This window comes from Dendrobates tinctorius, unplaced genomic scaffold (genome assembly GCF_039654945.1).
Source record: "Dendrobates tinctorius isolate UK_male_01 unplaced genomic scaffold, ASM3965494v1 ptg000203l, whole genome shotgun sequence".
NCBI classification, from domain to species: domain Eukaryota; kingdom Metazoa; phylum Chordata; class Amphibia; order Anura; family Dendrobatidae; genus Dendrobates; species Dendrobates tinctorius.
Genome location: NW_027361870.1, coordinates 16,789,651 through 16,805,415, shown reverse-complemented (window position 1 = coordinate 16,805,415; position 15,765 = coordinate 16,789,651). Strand labels below are relative to the sequence as shown.

The window sequence follows — 15,765 nt, the reverse complement described above, 5'->3', positions numbered from 1 at the left end:
ACTCTTGGCCATTCTTTACAATTCCATTAAGCAAGGAAGAGAATGCTGAAAAAATTCTCACATGTGCCATAGTTTGGATAAACGAAACTTCATATCAAAGTAGACATTGTGGCCATAAATGCCTTCCCCACCATTTGACATTAACCCGCCATCTTAAAGACTCCCACTGATAATTAAATGCACTAGTTACAAAAGGGTGGCAAGGTTAATAGATAGAATACCAGCTGGCCAGCCAAGCACAACAGTCAGGTTCACACACAGCAGGCAGGAACAAGAGCCCTTTCTACTGATTTACCTGAAGTGCAGAAACTGGGTAGAGCTGGTAGAAGAACGTCACAGAGTCCCCATTTTTAGGACAGATTTCTCACACTGTGGATATGTAGTGCACCAACTCTACGAGACTGCAGACCCATTACTTTTATCTACATCTCTAGTTCTTGTTTTTCTTTTCATTTCTGTTTGACTCTTCCTAAAAACATATTAGGTTATGTGTACATAACATTTCTCCAGGTGGGGAACCGCCGGCATCTTTCTCAAGCAAAAAAAGCTGACAAGACAAAAAAAAAAAAAAAAAAAAAAAAAAAAAAAAAAAGGCCTGACAAATCTCACTTTCATTCGCTTAGGATTTTGAGCCTTTCAAAAAGGCCAAACAGCAATGTCTTACATAGAAATTAATTTGTTAATTCTTTTGAATATTATTCTAGGCGCATATTTTAGTCGTTTTTTGGAGCGTATCCGCTCAATATCAATGAGTAATGATCACATTAAGGTGACTCTACATTACTCATCTACCGGTAAAGCCCCCGTTACACATAGCGATATCGCTAGCAATATCGCTGTAACGTCACAGATTTTGTGACGTAGCAGCGATATTGCTATGTGTGATACTTACCTCCCACCGTCTCCCCCGCTGCTCATCGCTGGTCGCACGAGAACATCCTGGACCATTTCTCGTTGGGCGCTTCCTGTGGCGCCGACGAGCGTCGCGTGCGGGAGGACGTCAGTATCGCCGCGTCTGACAGGTAAGTAGCGACCCCCGACCGCTGCTATGTCGCTGGTGAGATCTGCCTGTGTGGCAGCTCACTAGCGACCACTTAGTGATGCACCAGCCATCCATATCATTGTCGGGATCGCTGGTGTATTGCTAAGTGTAACGGTACCCTTACTCTACCCAGTGGCCTCCAGCTGCTTACTCCGTTGACCATTAAGGGCCTCCTGCGTCCAAGATGGCCACCGCAGTAACATGGGGCGTACAGAGGCAAGTCTGAACTTCACCACTCCTATCCTAAGGCCCGTACACACGTTGAGTACGGAATTTGATGATTTTTTTTTACCTCAATATTTCTAAGCCAAAACGAGGAGTGGGTAAAAAAAGTGCAGAAGTGGTGCACGTTTCTATGATCGGAAAATCATAGAAACACGTCACCGCTTCTGCATTTTTTTTACCCACTCCTGGTTTTGGCTTACAAATATTGAGGTAACAAAAACTCGAATACCATACTCAACGTATGTAAGTGGCCTGTACCATGGGAGGTGAGGTTCACTGCCCCCTACACCATTGCGGTAACCATCTCTGTGGTAGCCATCTTGAAGGCAGGAGAATGGCAAAACCAGTCTTTGGCCACGTTCACAAGTTCAGGTTTTGGTCAAAACAAGAAGTATAGTAGAAACATGTCACCACTTCTGCATTTTTCACCCATTCCTGGTTTTGACTTACAAATACTGATGTAAAATAGTGACCAAATACTTAATGTGTGACTTTGGCCTTTGTGTAGGAGACCTTAGGGTGCAAACTGAAGTCACCAAGTGCTGCGATTATACATGATTTTGGAATTTTGGATAACTAGAGGCGGAAGACCTGTGAAGACTCAGACGTCAAGGTTAGATTTCAGAAAGGCAGATTTTAAGGGATTCAGAAAGAGAATTGGAGGGATCCAATGGCTGGATATCCTTAAAGACAAAAATGTCCAGGAAGGATGGGAAATCTTGAAAAATGAAATTCTCAAAGCACAGTTGTTAACAATTCCGAAAAGAGGGAAGAATAGGAAGCAGTTAAGGAAACCAGGATGGATGAACACAGAACTTAAGCACATGCTAAAAAGGAAGAAAAAAATGTTTATAAAATGGAAAGAGGGAGGCATATCTAAAGAAGAATATAATGCTGTCTGCAGAACCTGCAGGGCACAAATCAGATTATCTAAAGCTGAAAATGAATTGAGGCTTGCAAGAGATGTCAAAAGCAATAATAAAGGATTTTGGGGATATGTCAAAAGTAAAAGAAAAGTCAAAGATGCTATAGGATTTTTACAGGATGAAAATGATGAAATGGTAAGACAGGATGTTGAGAAGGCTGAACTTTTAAATTCCTATTTTGCATCTGTTTTCTCTCAGAAAGGAAATGTAACATCAACTGTTATTCACTGTCCTATTAAGGGAATAGAAGAATCCAGGATATCTATAAACAGAAAGATAGTGAGGAAACACTTAGCTAGCCTAAATGAATTCAAGTCTCCAGGTCCAGATGAATTACACCCCAGAGTACTGAAGGAGATAGCAGAAGAAATTTTTGAACCCCTCTCTATAATCTTTGAAAATTCTTGGAGAACAGGAGAAGTGCCAGAAGACTGGAGAAGAGCAAATGTTGTTCCTATCTTCAAAAAGGGGAAGAAGGTGGACCCAGGTAACTATAGGCCGGTGAGTCTGACTTCTATACCAGGAAAGATCTTTGAACAAATTATTAAACAACATGTATGTCAATACCTGGATAAGAATGAAGTGATTAAACAGAGTCAGCATGGGTTTGTAACTAATAAGTCATGTCAGACTAACTTAATTTCCTTCTATGACGGTATCACTGATTGGGTGGATCAAGGAAATGCTGTAGATATAGTATATCTTGACTTCAGCAAAGCATTTGACAAAGTCTCTCATACAATCCTTATTGAAAAAATGATTAAGTATGGAATGGACAAGGCAACTGTTAGGTGGATTCATAACTGGCTTAGTGATCGGACCCAAAGAGTGGTCGTAAATGGCTGCACATCCAGTTGGAAGAATGTCTCAAGTGGGGTACCACAGGGCTCTGTCCTGGGCCCTGTATTGTTCAACATCTTTATCAACGATTTAGATGAAGGCATTGAGGGTAAACTGATTAAATTTGCTGATGACACAAAGCTAGGAGGGATAGCTAATACTAGAGAAGAGAGAGGATTCAAAAAGATTTAAATAAACTGGAGAAGTGGGCAGCAACAAACAGAATGGTTTTTAACAGGGAGAAATGCAAAGTACTACATCTGGGCAATAAAAATGGAAAAAGCATATATAGAATGGGAGGAATAGGGCTAAGTGACAGCACATGTGAAAAAGACTTGGGTATACTAATAGATCACAGACTGAATATGAGTCAACAGTGTGATGCAGCAGCAAAAAAGGCAAATGCAATTCTAGGATGTATTAACAGAAGCATACAGTCTAGATCACGTGAAGTCATTATTTCCCTCTACTCCTCTTTGGTCAGACCTCATCTGGAATATTGTGTCCAGTTTTGGGCACCACATTTTAAAAAAGACATCAACAAACTGGAGCAAGTTCAGAAAAGAGCGACCAGAATGGTGACCGGTCTGCAAACCCTGTCTTATGAGGAAAGGTTGCAGGATTTGGGAATATTTAGTTTGCAAAAGAGAAGACTGAGAGGAGACTTAATAGCTGTCTACAAATATCTAAAGGGCTGTCACATTGTAGAAGGATCAACTTTATTCTCATTTGCACAAGGAAAGACTAGAAGCAATGGGATGAAACTGAATGGGAGGAGACACAGATTAGATATTAGAAAAAACTTTTTGACAGTTAGAGTGATCAATGAGTGGAACAGGCTGCCACGAGAAGTGGTGAGTTCTCCTTCAATGGAAGTCTTCAAACAGAGGCTGGACAGACATCTGACTGGGATGATTTAGCGAATCCTGCTTTGAGCAGGGGGTTGGACCAGATGGCCCAGGAGGTCCCTTCCAACTCTACGATTCTATGATTCTATGATTAATACTCACTTTCCAAAGCCAAGGGGGGACAGGTTACTTCCACTCTGGGCTAAAGGCTACAAAAGGTCGAACTGATAATCACGATGGCTGCCTTCCTCTAGAAACAGTGCCATATACGTTGTATGTGGTATGGTAAAGCTCAGTCTTATTCACTTAAACAAAACTAAGCTGCCATATCAGATGCAATGCATGGAGAGGGGTGGCCTGTGTTTTTCTAGAGCCAGTTTTACACATTCATCATTCACGTTCGGAGTTTTGATCCAAAATTAACGCCCTCATATATTTTTATGAGGCTGTTGCATTCGGCTCATAAGACCCACAGCTAGTCCAGACATCATGGTTGGTGCTTGTACTGTGAATGCTGAACATGTCAAACCAGACTGATCCTGCACAACACATTATATGAAGATCTTTGACTATCAAATGATAAGGGCTGAAGTCCAAAAACTGGACGCCCTGCCAAGCCATAGTGAGCAGTTTAGCTCTGCATCATTTACATGTCCAGTCCTCTCTTATCTGCCTAACTAGGAAAGGTCACAAGGGTTTAGCACATCAATTCCCAATGTAAACTGGAGGAGGTGGAGGAATGCTTGTACAATTCAGCAGTACTTCATAGGTGATGTATTACATACAACCATGTAAGAGCACAAATGGTTGAACGACACAAAGCCCGATCCATCAAGGGGATTTATGGCAGAATTCTGGCATAAAACACTTTCAAAAATGCTGTGGCATTTCATTTTGCAACTTTGGGGTGTTTATACACAAGTCCAGGACGGCTTTGCCAAAATGGCCAGATCTGTGGCATAGCGAAGCAAACCTGTTAAATTCAGCAAAATTTATGTAAATTATGCTAGAAATGTACTCCAGGGTGCGCGCCACTTGTAAGATGTGCCTTATGCATTAAGTCGCATGCGCCATTTAATCTTGCCATGCCTTCACTAAGACCGCTGTAGAAAATGATTGTTTTTTTTAGGATCCTATTAATTAAAACTCAGATAAACATAATTTAAGAGATTTAAAAGAAAAAAAATCCACATCTAGACTGTGTAGGGAGAAATACAACAATGGAAAACTACAGCTACCATCATCCTGCAGATTGGGAGTTATATACCATCGTTGTATATGTATCTGGATTAACAAAGACAACTTTGGTCCAAGAACATGATGATTCAGCCATTAAGTGGGGACTATCTCATGACAGCAAATGCTCTGTCTGATAAGTTCTGAGGAAAACATGAAAAGGACTTCCTTGTTAGATAGACAGTTTCTTTAAGTGATAAAATACTGTCTGAAAAGGGGAAGAAAAAAAAAAAAAAAAAACATCCTTATCCTCTATATTGCAGAAAATAGCAGCTTAAACCAGAAGCAAAGATTAATTTTTAGTGTAAATTCTATTTTAAAATCTGAGACAAAAATCAAAGCGGTCCTCATCGTTCACACCAACTGATCCCTTTAGTAAGTATTCCTACTACAACACAGGCAAGAAAGTGAAATAAGGGATTCTACAGGTTACCGTGGGCAACAGGGCCTAGGTTGGTTTTAACATATGAGGCCTACTCTAGATTTGCAGGCCTGCTCTATGTGACATCAGAACTATGACAAGGAAACCAGAGGCTAGATGTATCATATCTGGTGCAAAAGGAAAAAAAAACCTTAACCAGTTGTCTTTAATAATCAAATAATACCACAGTCATCTTTGCTTCTTATCTGGTGGAGAAGTGACCATAGTTCTCCACAAGAGCTTAGGGATCAGGACAAGTCGTTTGCAGGAATGGCTGATGTTTTTATGCAACAACCTACACATTTAGGCCAAATTACATATGTACTGAAGTTTCCCTTTAGATACAACTTATTTCAGTAACCCCTATGGTCCTGGAGATCACCATCCAAGGACTTTGGTGTATTATAATCTGGGCTGTGGAGGAGTCAGTAAGCCAAATTTCAGACTCCAAATCCTCATTTTCGCAGACTCAGACAACCTCTTTAAGTATGTCCCAAATAGAAGTATAGAACAGACCAAGCATGTCCTGCTCTTAGTGGGAGATGGGGCAGGCAATTTTATTTTATTCACTTATATAGTGCCACCATATTCTGCAACGCTTTACAGACATCATCATCGCTGTCCTCATTGGGGCTCACAATCTAATATGACACGTAACGTGATAGGAATAAAGAGTGGTGTGAGCCGAGGTTCACAAACTGCAATTTCAAGTTTATGTTTTTAATAAAGAGCCCAACTAAACCATGAACGACTCACAACGATGTGAACACAGCGGTCAGAAAGGCTGTGAGAAAATGTTAAAATCGCTTCCTAATGAATGACCTAGTAAACAAAATATAGATCTATTCTTCCTTCTTGTCAAAGCTGTCTGATATAGTTCTTCATTCTGCAGCCTCAGGACGTCCAGAATTAGATTACTGGAGGCCGCTATTAATTATAGGCCTAAACAAAATCAGTTACACGCAAAACCAATACAAATATAACACAGCCGCCTAAGTGACATAATGTGATTAGGAAGGATAAGAAAAGGCAAAGTAGGGACAATGTGAATACTCTGCAGTATGGACGGCCATTCCCATTCGCAGGTGCAAGAAAGTTTAGTGGACTTGTTTTGTCCCATGTCAGCCTGTAACCTAGCAACTTTACGTTTATTTACAGCCCCCTATTCGGTGGGCCCATTACTCAAGACTACACAACAGAGAAAGTCTGTTATCCAATCCATGAATTAAGAGATCACAAATACCCATAAAGGACGACGGAACAAGTAGGAATCCCATGGACATCAGTCCAAGCAACTGAGTGAATGGAAGAAAAAAAAACAAAAACAAAACTTTCCATCTATAGCAAAAAAAATAAATAAAAATACGACAATATTACCAATCCCCAGCTACCAGAATAGCCATATACTGTTCTCACATCCAGCTGCATGAAACACTGCCTCCTAGTGGCCAACACATAAAAAAATAAAATACCGTAAAGTAAAATAAAAGCCACAATACTCTCTGTCTCAAATATAAGGATTTCTTTTATTATTGGGGTGGGGGGGAAAAAAAAAAAAAAAGTAAATGCATAGATTCCAAAATTTATGGTTCATCCAAACTTCCTTCTAGGACACATCACTTGTCTTCCCCCACACAGATGAGAACAGTAGCTCTTCATAACTCCATACCGCTGAACATAATAAGTTGTTCAGGACCAAACACCTGAATTTATTTCCTTGGGTTAGTAGGCAAACATCCGAATGAGCCCATCCTTCAAAGCAAGAATGAGAAAGAAAGTCAAATGCCACAACAATGGAGGCACTACCTGCGTTGGCAGAACTTCAAATACCACAGGTTTTTTATAAAACCTTTTATCCCTTTGATGGTAGTTTTTTGATAACAGTTTTCTCTCACTGCAAGCAAAACCTGGCTCTTTTTCTCCACCAACACAGGCCACTTGTATGAACCTGGGTATTGTACCAGTATCTGGCCAAACTTTACTTCTAGCTCTGCTCAAGAATCCTGAAGACTACAAGGCACAGTACTCTACTAGGAGAGGAAAAAAAAAAATAAAAAAACCCCCTCTTTTTATGGATGTTATACGATATACTTGTAAATCAGATTGCCGAATGTAAACGTCCAGAGAGACTGACAATGTAGCAAGCGCCGAACATGTGATTGGTTCCATACTAGGCTGTTACAACAGGGGTGGCCTCATTACAACAAAAATATCTGTGGTCCCATTGGGCAACAACAAGGTTGAAAGCCTGAGATTGAAAACCACCAGTAGACAAAAGAGAACTGGCCTTTGAGCCAATTAAACCCCCCTCAAGGTTAAGAAGTGGATGCCCACACACCAGGAAGAGCAATATCCAGCTAATTTAGCCACCAAGGCTCGTCATTAGAAAAAAACAAAACAAAAAAATTCATTAGATCGGTAGTTATGATGCGGATTTTTCTTTATTATTGCAAACTACTAGTGTTGATAAATAAGAAATTGTTACCCTAACAAAAAAAAAAAAAAAAAAAAGTGTAGTAGTTCCTAAAGAATCTAAATATTAAAAAACACAAAAGATGATATTTTTCAACAGTAAAATACAACAGAAAATAGACGGTTTCCCCTTGTTGAGTTTGCAAATTATAAGCAAACACATATGATCCTCAGCAACGTTTCACCTGATCATGCTCTGCAACCTACACGTGGCCTCGGATAACAAGTTAGCTCCCGAATAGTGAGCGAAACGTGGACACCAACTTGCTCGCAAAGTTCAGAAAAAAAAAAAAAGTTTGGACACTTTGCAGAAAAGAAAAATAGTCTACGGCACCAAAGCCATGATTAATACGAATGGCACTCCTTGAATCAGTGGAGTTTGCACACCCACCCTGCAACACCTGGCTGGGATCGAAGGACACAGCTGGAGGGGAAGGGTAGGGCAACCACTGGAACAGGCAGGGCGTTCAGAGATACCATAGGTGCAACACAATATAAAGTCCTGCGCCTTCTGGATCGACGCCAAACCTTCTTCTAAAAGCATGCAAAAAGAAATTGATAGCTTACACCAGCAATAACAAGTCTCTCTGGAATAGCAAAGGGCAATTACCATCCTGTCTAGCATGAGTTTACCAATGTAAACCACATGCAAGCCCATGTGTCATTCAGGAGGAAGTGGCGCAAATGAAGCTTTCAAAAAGCACATGGCAAATACCAATGCTGGATGCAAGCAATACCGTGACAGACAGATCCTACAGTCCAAAAACAAACAATACTCCCGGTGGGCATTTGCCCCCTTCCCCAAAAAAAAGTATCCCAGATCCCGACATTTCCCAATAACTTTACTACAGCTGTGGACGTACAATCATATTAAACCACAAAAAGGGAGGGGGTAAATTGGAAATCTCAGCCTAGCCGGACACTGCTAGAAAGGTTTAGAGGAGATTAGGCCACTTCCAGCTCGTCAATGCTACTTGAACAGCAGACCGAACTTCTGACCTTCTAATACACTCACAGTCAGGGTATTAAGCCGCACGTAGACGGGACAATTCTTTTTAATAATATATAACTAAAAAAAAGTTGTTTTTTGGCAGTTCAGAACAACAATCGCTCCCACAAACTAAGTACCAATACACACAACTGTGACTATAGAAGAGAACATATACTCTGCCCGAATGGGACCCGAGGTTCACGACGTGCCACATACACACCAACATTGCTATATGGGACCTCTACCACCAAAAACAATACAATCGACTGATCAGATCTGTCAGGGGCATGAGGATGGTGGCCTGGGATAGGGATTGTAGTGTTTGTGGGCCACTTGGCACAGCATTCCCATACTGGGACCACTAGAGGACACGCATGTTTCTAGGAGCAGCTCATGCTATTCCCAGGCACTCCTCCCTCTCTCCTGGGTCACATACTGGAGATCACAGTCCACTTCTCTACTCCCCAACCTCCCTCCTCTTCCAGTTGTATCCCCTTCTGCATCTCAGGCTGTAGTAGCTGAATTAACCCCTTGCCCACTGACGACAGCTGACATCTTGATCCCTTACTAGCTGCTAAGGCATCTACTTGTAAAGCCTCTGCGCTGCATTTAATCTGGCGATAATAGCATCTTCCCATTACGCAATACTGGAGTCCCAATGTACAGCGCAGCGGACAACGTCGGCACCATAGTTGGAATAAAAGCAACTGCAAAAAATAAAAGAAAATGTGCGACGTGCAAAAGTAAAAAATTTCTAAAACTTTATTTTTCGCAAGTGACTCACCGGCCATGCAAAACTGAACGGGAGCACAATCCTGTTCCTCTCGCTATTCCTGCTGAATTTATGGTTGAAGGAATTCCCTCCTAGAACAGGGGTAGATCCAGAGCCGAAACTGCAAGGGCCCCCAACAGACACCCTGGATTGGTACTCCTTTAGGCAAACTTTAAAATAAGTATCACACTCATCCCTGGTGCACTTTCTATCAACAGGGTTCCTGGTGCCATCACAGCAATTGCTATTCTGCAATTCTCCATTGGGATTTTGCATAGATAAGATTTCCAATTCGAAGTACCCCGACGCTATGGACACCTGTTACAAAGAAAAGGAAAAAAAAAAAAAAAAAGCCTATGATGAGTGTTACTGCACACCAAACAAAAAAAAAATGCAATCAATTTAGCCACTAATTGCCACAAGGTGCATCTTAAAGGGACAATACACCAATAAAAAAAAAAAAAAAAAAAAAAAGGGAAAACAAAAATTTCTCTTCTGTGCATGTAGTGATTTTCCATGAAAGGAGTCCAGAAAAAAAAAAAATGTCTGCCCCCTTGATCACTACTTTATAACAGATCTCCAGTTTTGATCACTTCCAGAAACACATTGACAGGGCATGGCAGCAGCAGTCGCGGTGGACTGTAGGTGTGGTGTCCCTTTAAATGCATGCAAAAAAAGTAGTGCACTTTTTGCAACAAGGTGCATGCAAAATAATAATAATAAAAAAAATAAAGTAAGCCGAAGCGCTGATCCTCCTGCGCGGTGGTGCACGGAGCTCCATACCTTCAGGGGGAGGCATAGTGCGGCGATGATGAGCCTGATGGATGGGTCAGAGATCAGGGGTCTCCTCCGTAAAAGCATCGCCTCTCTTCTGCAAGTGCTGCCCTGAAGCCACTGATGGCTGGGACCGCTCCACAGCTCTGATATAGCAGGCTGATCAGCTCATGCACGAGCGGAGGGCAGCACACTCCTCTATTGTCCGGAATGGCAGCCTCCTTTTATCACTGGATCCTCTACTATTAATATTAGGGATTCTGATCCTTTTCTCTCTTTTTTTTTTGTGCAAATCAGCTGCAAGCGTAGGATGAGACAATGAGCGCAGAGTGCGGGCTGCCTGCGAGACTGCTCATCTAGGCAGAGGCGGCAGGAGGAGGATGGAGCGGTTAATATTCATGATGCTGGGTGGTCACAGGCTGCACCCTCCCCCTCCTCCTCCTCCTCCTCCTCCTCCTGGAGGGCAGACAGCTCGGAAGCAGCAGGGCTTGTAGGTGAGGGAGACAGGTAGGAAGTTGGGATTAGCTGGCAGCAGACGAACCAGGTGCCAGTCACAACAAGGCCGGGAAATAGCGAGTGCAAACTTGTGCCATGACTCCTGGGAGAGGAAGAGGCAGGAGGGGCTGAGGAGGGTGCAGGGCTGGGAACTCTGCTTTATGGACTGCACCAGGGTTCACTACAGCCATGCTCTACCTCAGGACAGTGACTCCATTTCTCCAAAGACAGCACTTTGTGACAGGGGGGGAGATCCACAGGAATTGTGCGGAAAGTTATACATATGCGGCCATCTGATCATCCTGTAGCACGGAGATCCTAGACCGTCCCTCAAAAAGTTCCATAAAATCAGAGCCTGTTCCTGGCCTCAAGCATACGTTCCCACCTTCCTGATCTGCTGCGGTTTTGACGCTCGGAATGTCCGCGCTGTTTCCGCGTGTATACCCTCGCGGTTTTTCCTCATTAATGCAAGTCTATGCGGAAAATCCACCTGCGTACCCGCAAGAGAATGTAACACGCTGCGTGAGTCCGCACGTCCACATAGACGCCCCGTGGACGTGGGAATTCTCGGAATCTCATCCACTATGCCGTAACCATCTGACCGCTGAGGTTTTGGCACTGCATAAATACGCAGCAAATCCTAAACCTGGGAACGTATCCTAAGGGAATGTGCCCACGATCAGGAAATAGCGGCGTTTTGGATGCAGAGTGTTTTTGGACGCGTTCTAGTGGCGCAGGTAAATCTAGCGTCTCCGCTGCAAGTGATTGACATGATGCCACTCGATAACTCGCATCGGAGGGTGAGTTTATGCGGCATTAAATAGAAGCACAGTGGCCTGCGATTTCTATATGATGTAGAGCGCAGCGTTTTTGACGCAGCCTTGGTGAGCTGTGTCCAAAACGCTGCCATTCCGGATTGTGGGCACGTACCCTAAAGATGAGGTTTTTTTTACGCTGCGTGTTTTCTCATCCACCTGTGTATTCCATGGATGAGCTAAGTTCCCCAGAATCAGAGCCCCCCTTTGCTTTAGATGACCTTCTATACCATTTATATATTCCAATAGAGCGTTTGGATTTAAGTTGTATAAACTATAAGGAGTCGGCTAGCGACTGGTTTGGTTTCCATACATTCGACTTTGGAACCACACATAGATTATCTGATATTGCCATGAGGAGTTGCGTCTGATCACATAGTGCACCCATTCATGTAACCATCCAATCCATGGCAGGACCAAGTCCACCAAAGTGGGAGTTCACTTCCCTAGTGACTCTTTGGTCTGTCTTAAAGAAATAGCTCTTAAAGAGATTGTCCCTAGGAAAATGTTCACATGATGAGATTGTAATGCTTTTTTTTTCCACAATCGCTTTGCAAAATCGCAGGGAAAAATATCAGCTGCACATTTGCACCTTGTGGACATGGACTTAGCGCCCCATGTAAGCCATGTTACTGTCAGTGCACCTGTGAGATTAGCAGCACTAAAGTACTTATTGGTTCTAAACTATTAGTGAAACCAGTTTAAAGTTTGTACTGATCTTTAAATTAAAGTTACCAAAACTTATTTTTATTCAATTGTAAGCAATGAAAAAAGATGCAAGAACAATGTTTTCATTCTAAAAAATATTCTTAGGTAATCAATGAATGGTAGAGAAAAGTATGGCTCATGGAAAGAGGATGATTCTAAGGGCTCGTACTCACTTGCAAGAGACTCGCACAATTCTCGTGCCAGTCTCTCACATGAAAACCTGGCACTGCTGCTGGGACTGGAGCGTGCGGCTACATGTATTTCTATGCAGCTGCACGCTCCGGTCCAAGTGCCGGCGACAGTGCCAGGTTTTCATACGAGAGACTTGCACGAGAATCATGCGAGTCTCTCGCAAGTGAGTATGAGCCTTTAAAGGGAACCTGTCACCCTTTTTTGGACTATGAAATGCCAGCATCGACATCAGGGGCTTATCTACAGCATTCTGTAATGCTGTACATAAGCCCCCGATGTAACCTGAAAGATAAGAAAAAAGAGTTAGATTATACTCACCGGGGGCGGGGGGGTCCGGTACGATGGGTGTCGCGGTCCGGTCCGGCGTCTCCCATCTTCATACAATGCCGTCCTCTTCCCTTCCTATCGTGGCTCCTGCGCAGGCGTACTGCTCTGCGCTGTTGAGGGCAGAGCAGAATACTCCCGGCGCCTGCGCACTGCAGGACTGCGCTGCCCTCAACAGGGCAGAGCAATGCGCCTGCGCAGGAGCCTCGACAAGAAGGAAAGAAGAGGATGGCATTGTATGAAGATGGGAGGCGCCGGACCGGACCGCCCCTGGGTGAGTATAATCTAACTCTTTTTTTCTTATCTTTCAGGTTACATCGGGGGCTTATGTACAGCATTGCAGAATGCTGTAGATAAGCCCCTGATGTCGATGCCGGCAGCTCATAGTCCAAAAAAAGGGGTGACAGATTCCATTTAACCTCCAAGTTGACATGTCGTTAAGGTGTTATAGGACATGTTCAGCTTTAATGGGATCAGTCAGATTTCTGTCTGTTTTTGGTGTTCTTGATGGTAAAAATAGGGCTGCGGATCGCATTATGGGCAAACATACTAGATCTCATACAAACATATGCTACCCCCAGTTGACATCATCTCTAAAATAAGTATTCAGGTGCCAAATTGCAAGACTTACATCACAGCATGCTGACCATTCTTGCCCACATTCTGTGCAACTTTGAGTATCTGAGAAGGTACCACTTGCCATGGACTATTCCTCAGCCATTGCTTGCAGGATTGCAACATCTACATGTCTATGGTAACCTAGACAGATTAGTATACACCAGTGTTCTTAAAACTGCTCAGTTTATGAGATTCTTTCACTGTAAACAGGCTGCTGATCTTCCACTGAACAAGGAAAATGCTCATTCATCAGAGGAAATGAGCTTTTGTACAGCACAAAAATCATCATTCTTGGCACTGCATCATCCTTTGTAAAGAAGACTCGTGCTACAGACAACAGTGACAGTCTATGTGCACTGAGTGATCTGTTACAGATTCAGAGCACATGGTTTACTATAGACTGCTTGTGTAAACAGGCTATTGGTAAAGATTTACCGATTGGCGGTCATTTAATAAAATAGATCGCTTAGTGCGCAAAAGTTCATTTCATCCAAAGAACGAGTGTTTTTTTTCATACATCGGGAGATCAGCAGCCTATTTACAGTGCAAGATAATTGTGAAATTTACAAGTTTGAGAGCGCTCGTTCACAATTTTCCGCTTGTGGTAATACAGCTTAGGCTATGTTCACATGTCCAGTAATCATCCTTCAGAACTCATCCAGCAGCAATCCGTTGACAAAAAAGTTTTGCAGACAACTTTTTTGTCCTTCTGAGAAAAACTGATTTCAACTGGATCCGTTTTTTTAATATAATAACAATCTATTTATATAGCGCCAACATATTCCGCCCATATTCCTCTACAGTTTGCACAAATTATCATCGCTGTCCCCGATGGGACTCACAATCTAAATTCCCTATCAGTATGTCGTTTGGAATGTGGGAGGAAACCGGAGAACCCGGAGGAAACCCACGCAAACACAGGGGGAACATACAAACTCCTTGCAGATGTCCTTGGTGGGATTTTAACCCAGGACTCCTGCACACAAGGCTGCAGTGCTAACCACTGAGCCACCGTGCTGCCCCATGTCTACGGAAAACGGATCCATTAATTAGCCATCCATTTTTCTCCCTTTTGAAAAGGATCCGTTTTATGCTTACTGGATCAGTTTCAAATAGATCCAGCAGCAAAATCCGTTGGCTAAAAAGTTGTGCAGACACAACCTTCTACTCCATTTTTATAAAACTAATCTCTGCTGCATCCATTTTTTTTAACATTGAAGTCTATGGACAACGGATCCATTAATTAGCCATCCATTGTTCTTCCATTTGAGAAGGATCCGTTTTTTGCTTAAAATCTGTTTCAAATAGAAGATAACGGATGGCTAATTAACAGATCCGTTGTCCATAGACTTCAGTGATAAAAAAATGGATCCAGCAGAGATGGTTTTTTTAAAAACAGACTAAAAAGTTGTGTCTGCGCAACTTTTTTCTGCCAACGGATTGCTGCTGGATTATTACTCGACATGTGAACATAGCCTTACAAGGAATCTGTCGGTAGGATCAACCCTCCTACGCCGTCTATGTGAGCATGAAGGTAATAGAAAATTGAATAAGATGATACCTTGGTATCTGCAAACCGATTTCTAGTTCCAGGGAAATTCATATTTTTCTTAATATATAAGCTTTTAAGATCTATGGGCTGGAGATAGATCTCCCTGAGAATTTGCCTCCAAAGCTTATTTTAAGTGAAAGGGAGATTTATCAGTGTAAGGCTGGTTCCACATTAGCGTTTTTGTATGCAGCGTCGGCCTGCTTACTTAAGATCCGCATAGATCCACATGCGTCTCGCGTATCTATATACACTGCGTTCCAAATTATTATGCAAATTGGATTTAAGTGTCTTAAAGATGTAATTTTTTGTTTTTCAAATAAACTCATAGATGGTATTGTGTATCAGGGCTCTTTGGATCACTGAAATCAATCTCAAATTCCTGTGATAATTAGTTTACCAGGTGAGCCCAATTAAAGGAAAACTACTTAAGAATGATGTTCCACATTATTAAGCAGGGCACAGGTTTCAAGGAATTTAGGAAAGAAAAAGGACCTCTCTGCTGCTGAAAAGCATC

General features: G+C 42.4%; 1 protein-coding gene and 1 long non-coding RNA gene across 4 annotated transcripts in view; one reads left to right on the top strand and one right to left on the bottom strand.

Annotated features, from left to right (window-relative positions):
• Positions 1-10,885, bottom strand: part of JAG1 (jagged canonical Notch ligand 1) — a 51,352-nt gene extending 40,467 nt beyond the window's left edge. Inside the window, exons 1-2 of one of the 2 annotated variants that reach the window (XM_073553830.1) lie at positions 10,557-10,885; positions 9,786-10,091 (exon numbers count right to left, since the gene is read on the bottom strand). In XM_073553830.1, the coding sequence (XP_073409931.1) occupies positions 9,786-10,091; positions 10,557-10,634 (384 nt within the window). In that variant the 5' untranslated portion in view covers positions 10,635-10,885. Of the gene's footprint in view, positions 1-8,195; positions 9,664-9,785; positions 10,092-10,556 lie in introns of those variants that run through there. The other variant, XM_073553831.1, reaches the window with a different exon arrangement.
• Positions 10,886-10,991: 106 nt separating this feature from the next.
• The window catches only part of LOC141057287 (uncharacterized), a 47,950-nt gene continuing 43,176 nt past the window's right edge, over positions 10,992-15,765 (top strand). The window contains exon 1 of one of the 2 annotated variants that reach the window (XR_012222021.1): positions 10,992-11,054. This is a non-coding gene — a long non-coding RNA (uncharacterized lncRNA). The remainder of the gene's footprint in view (positions 11,055-15,765) is intronic. The other variant, XR_012222022.1, reaches the window with a different exon arrangement.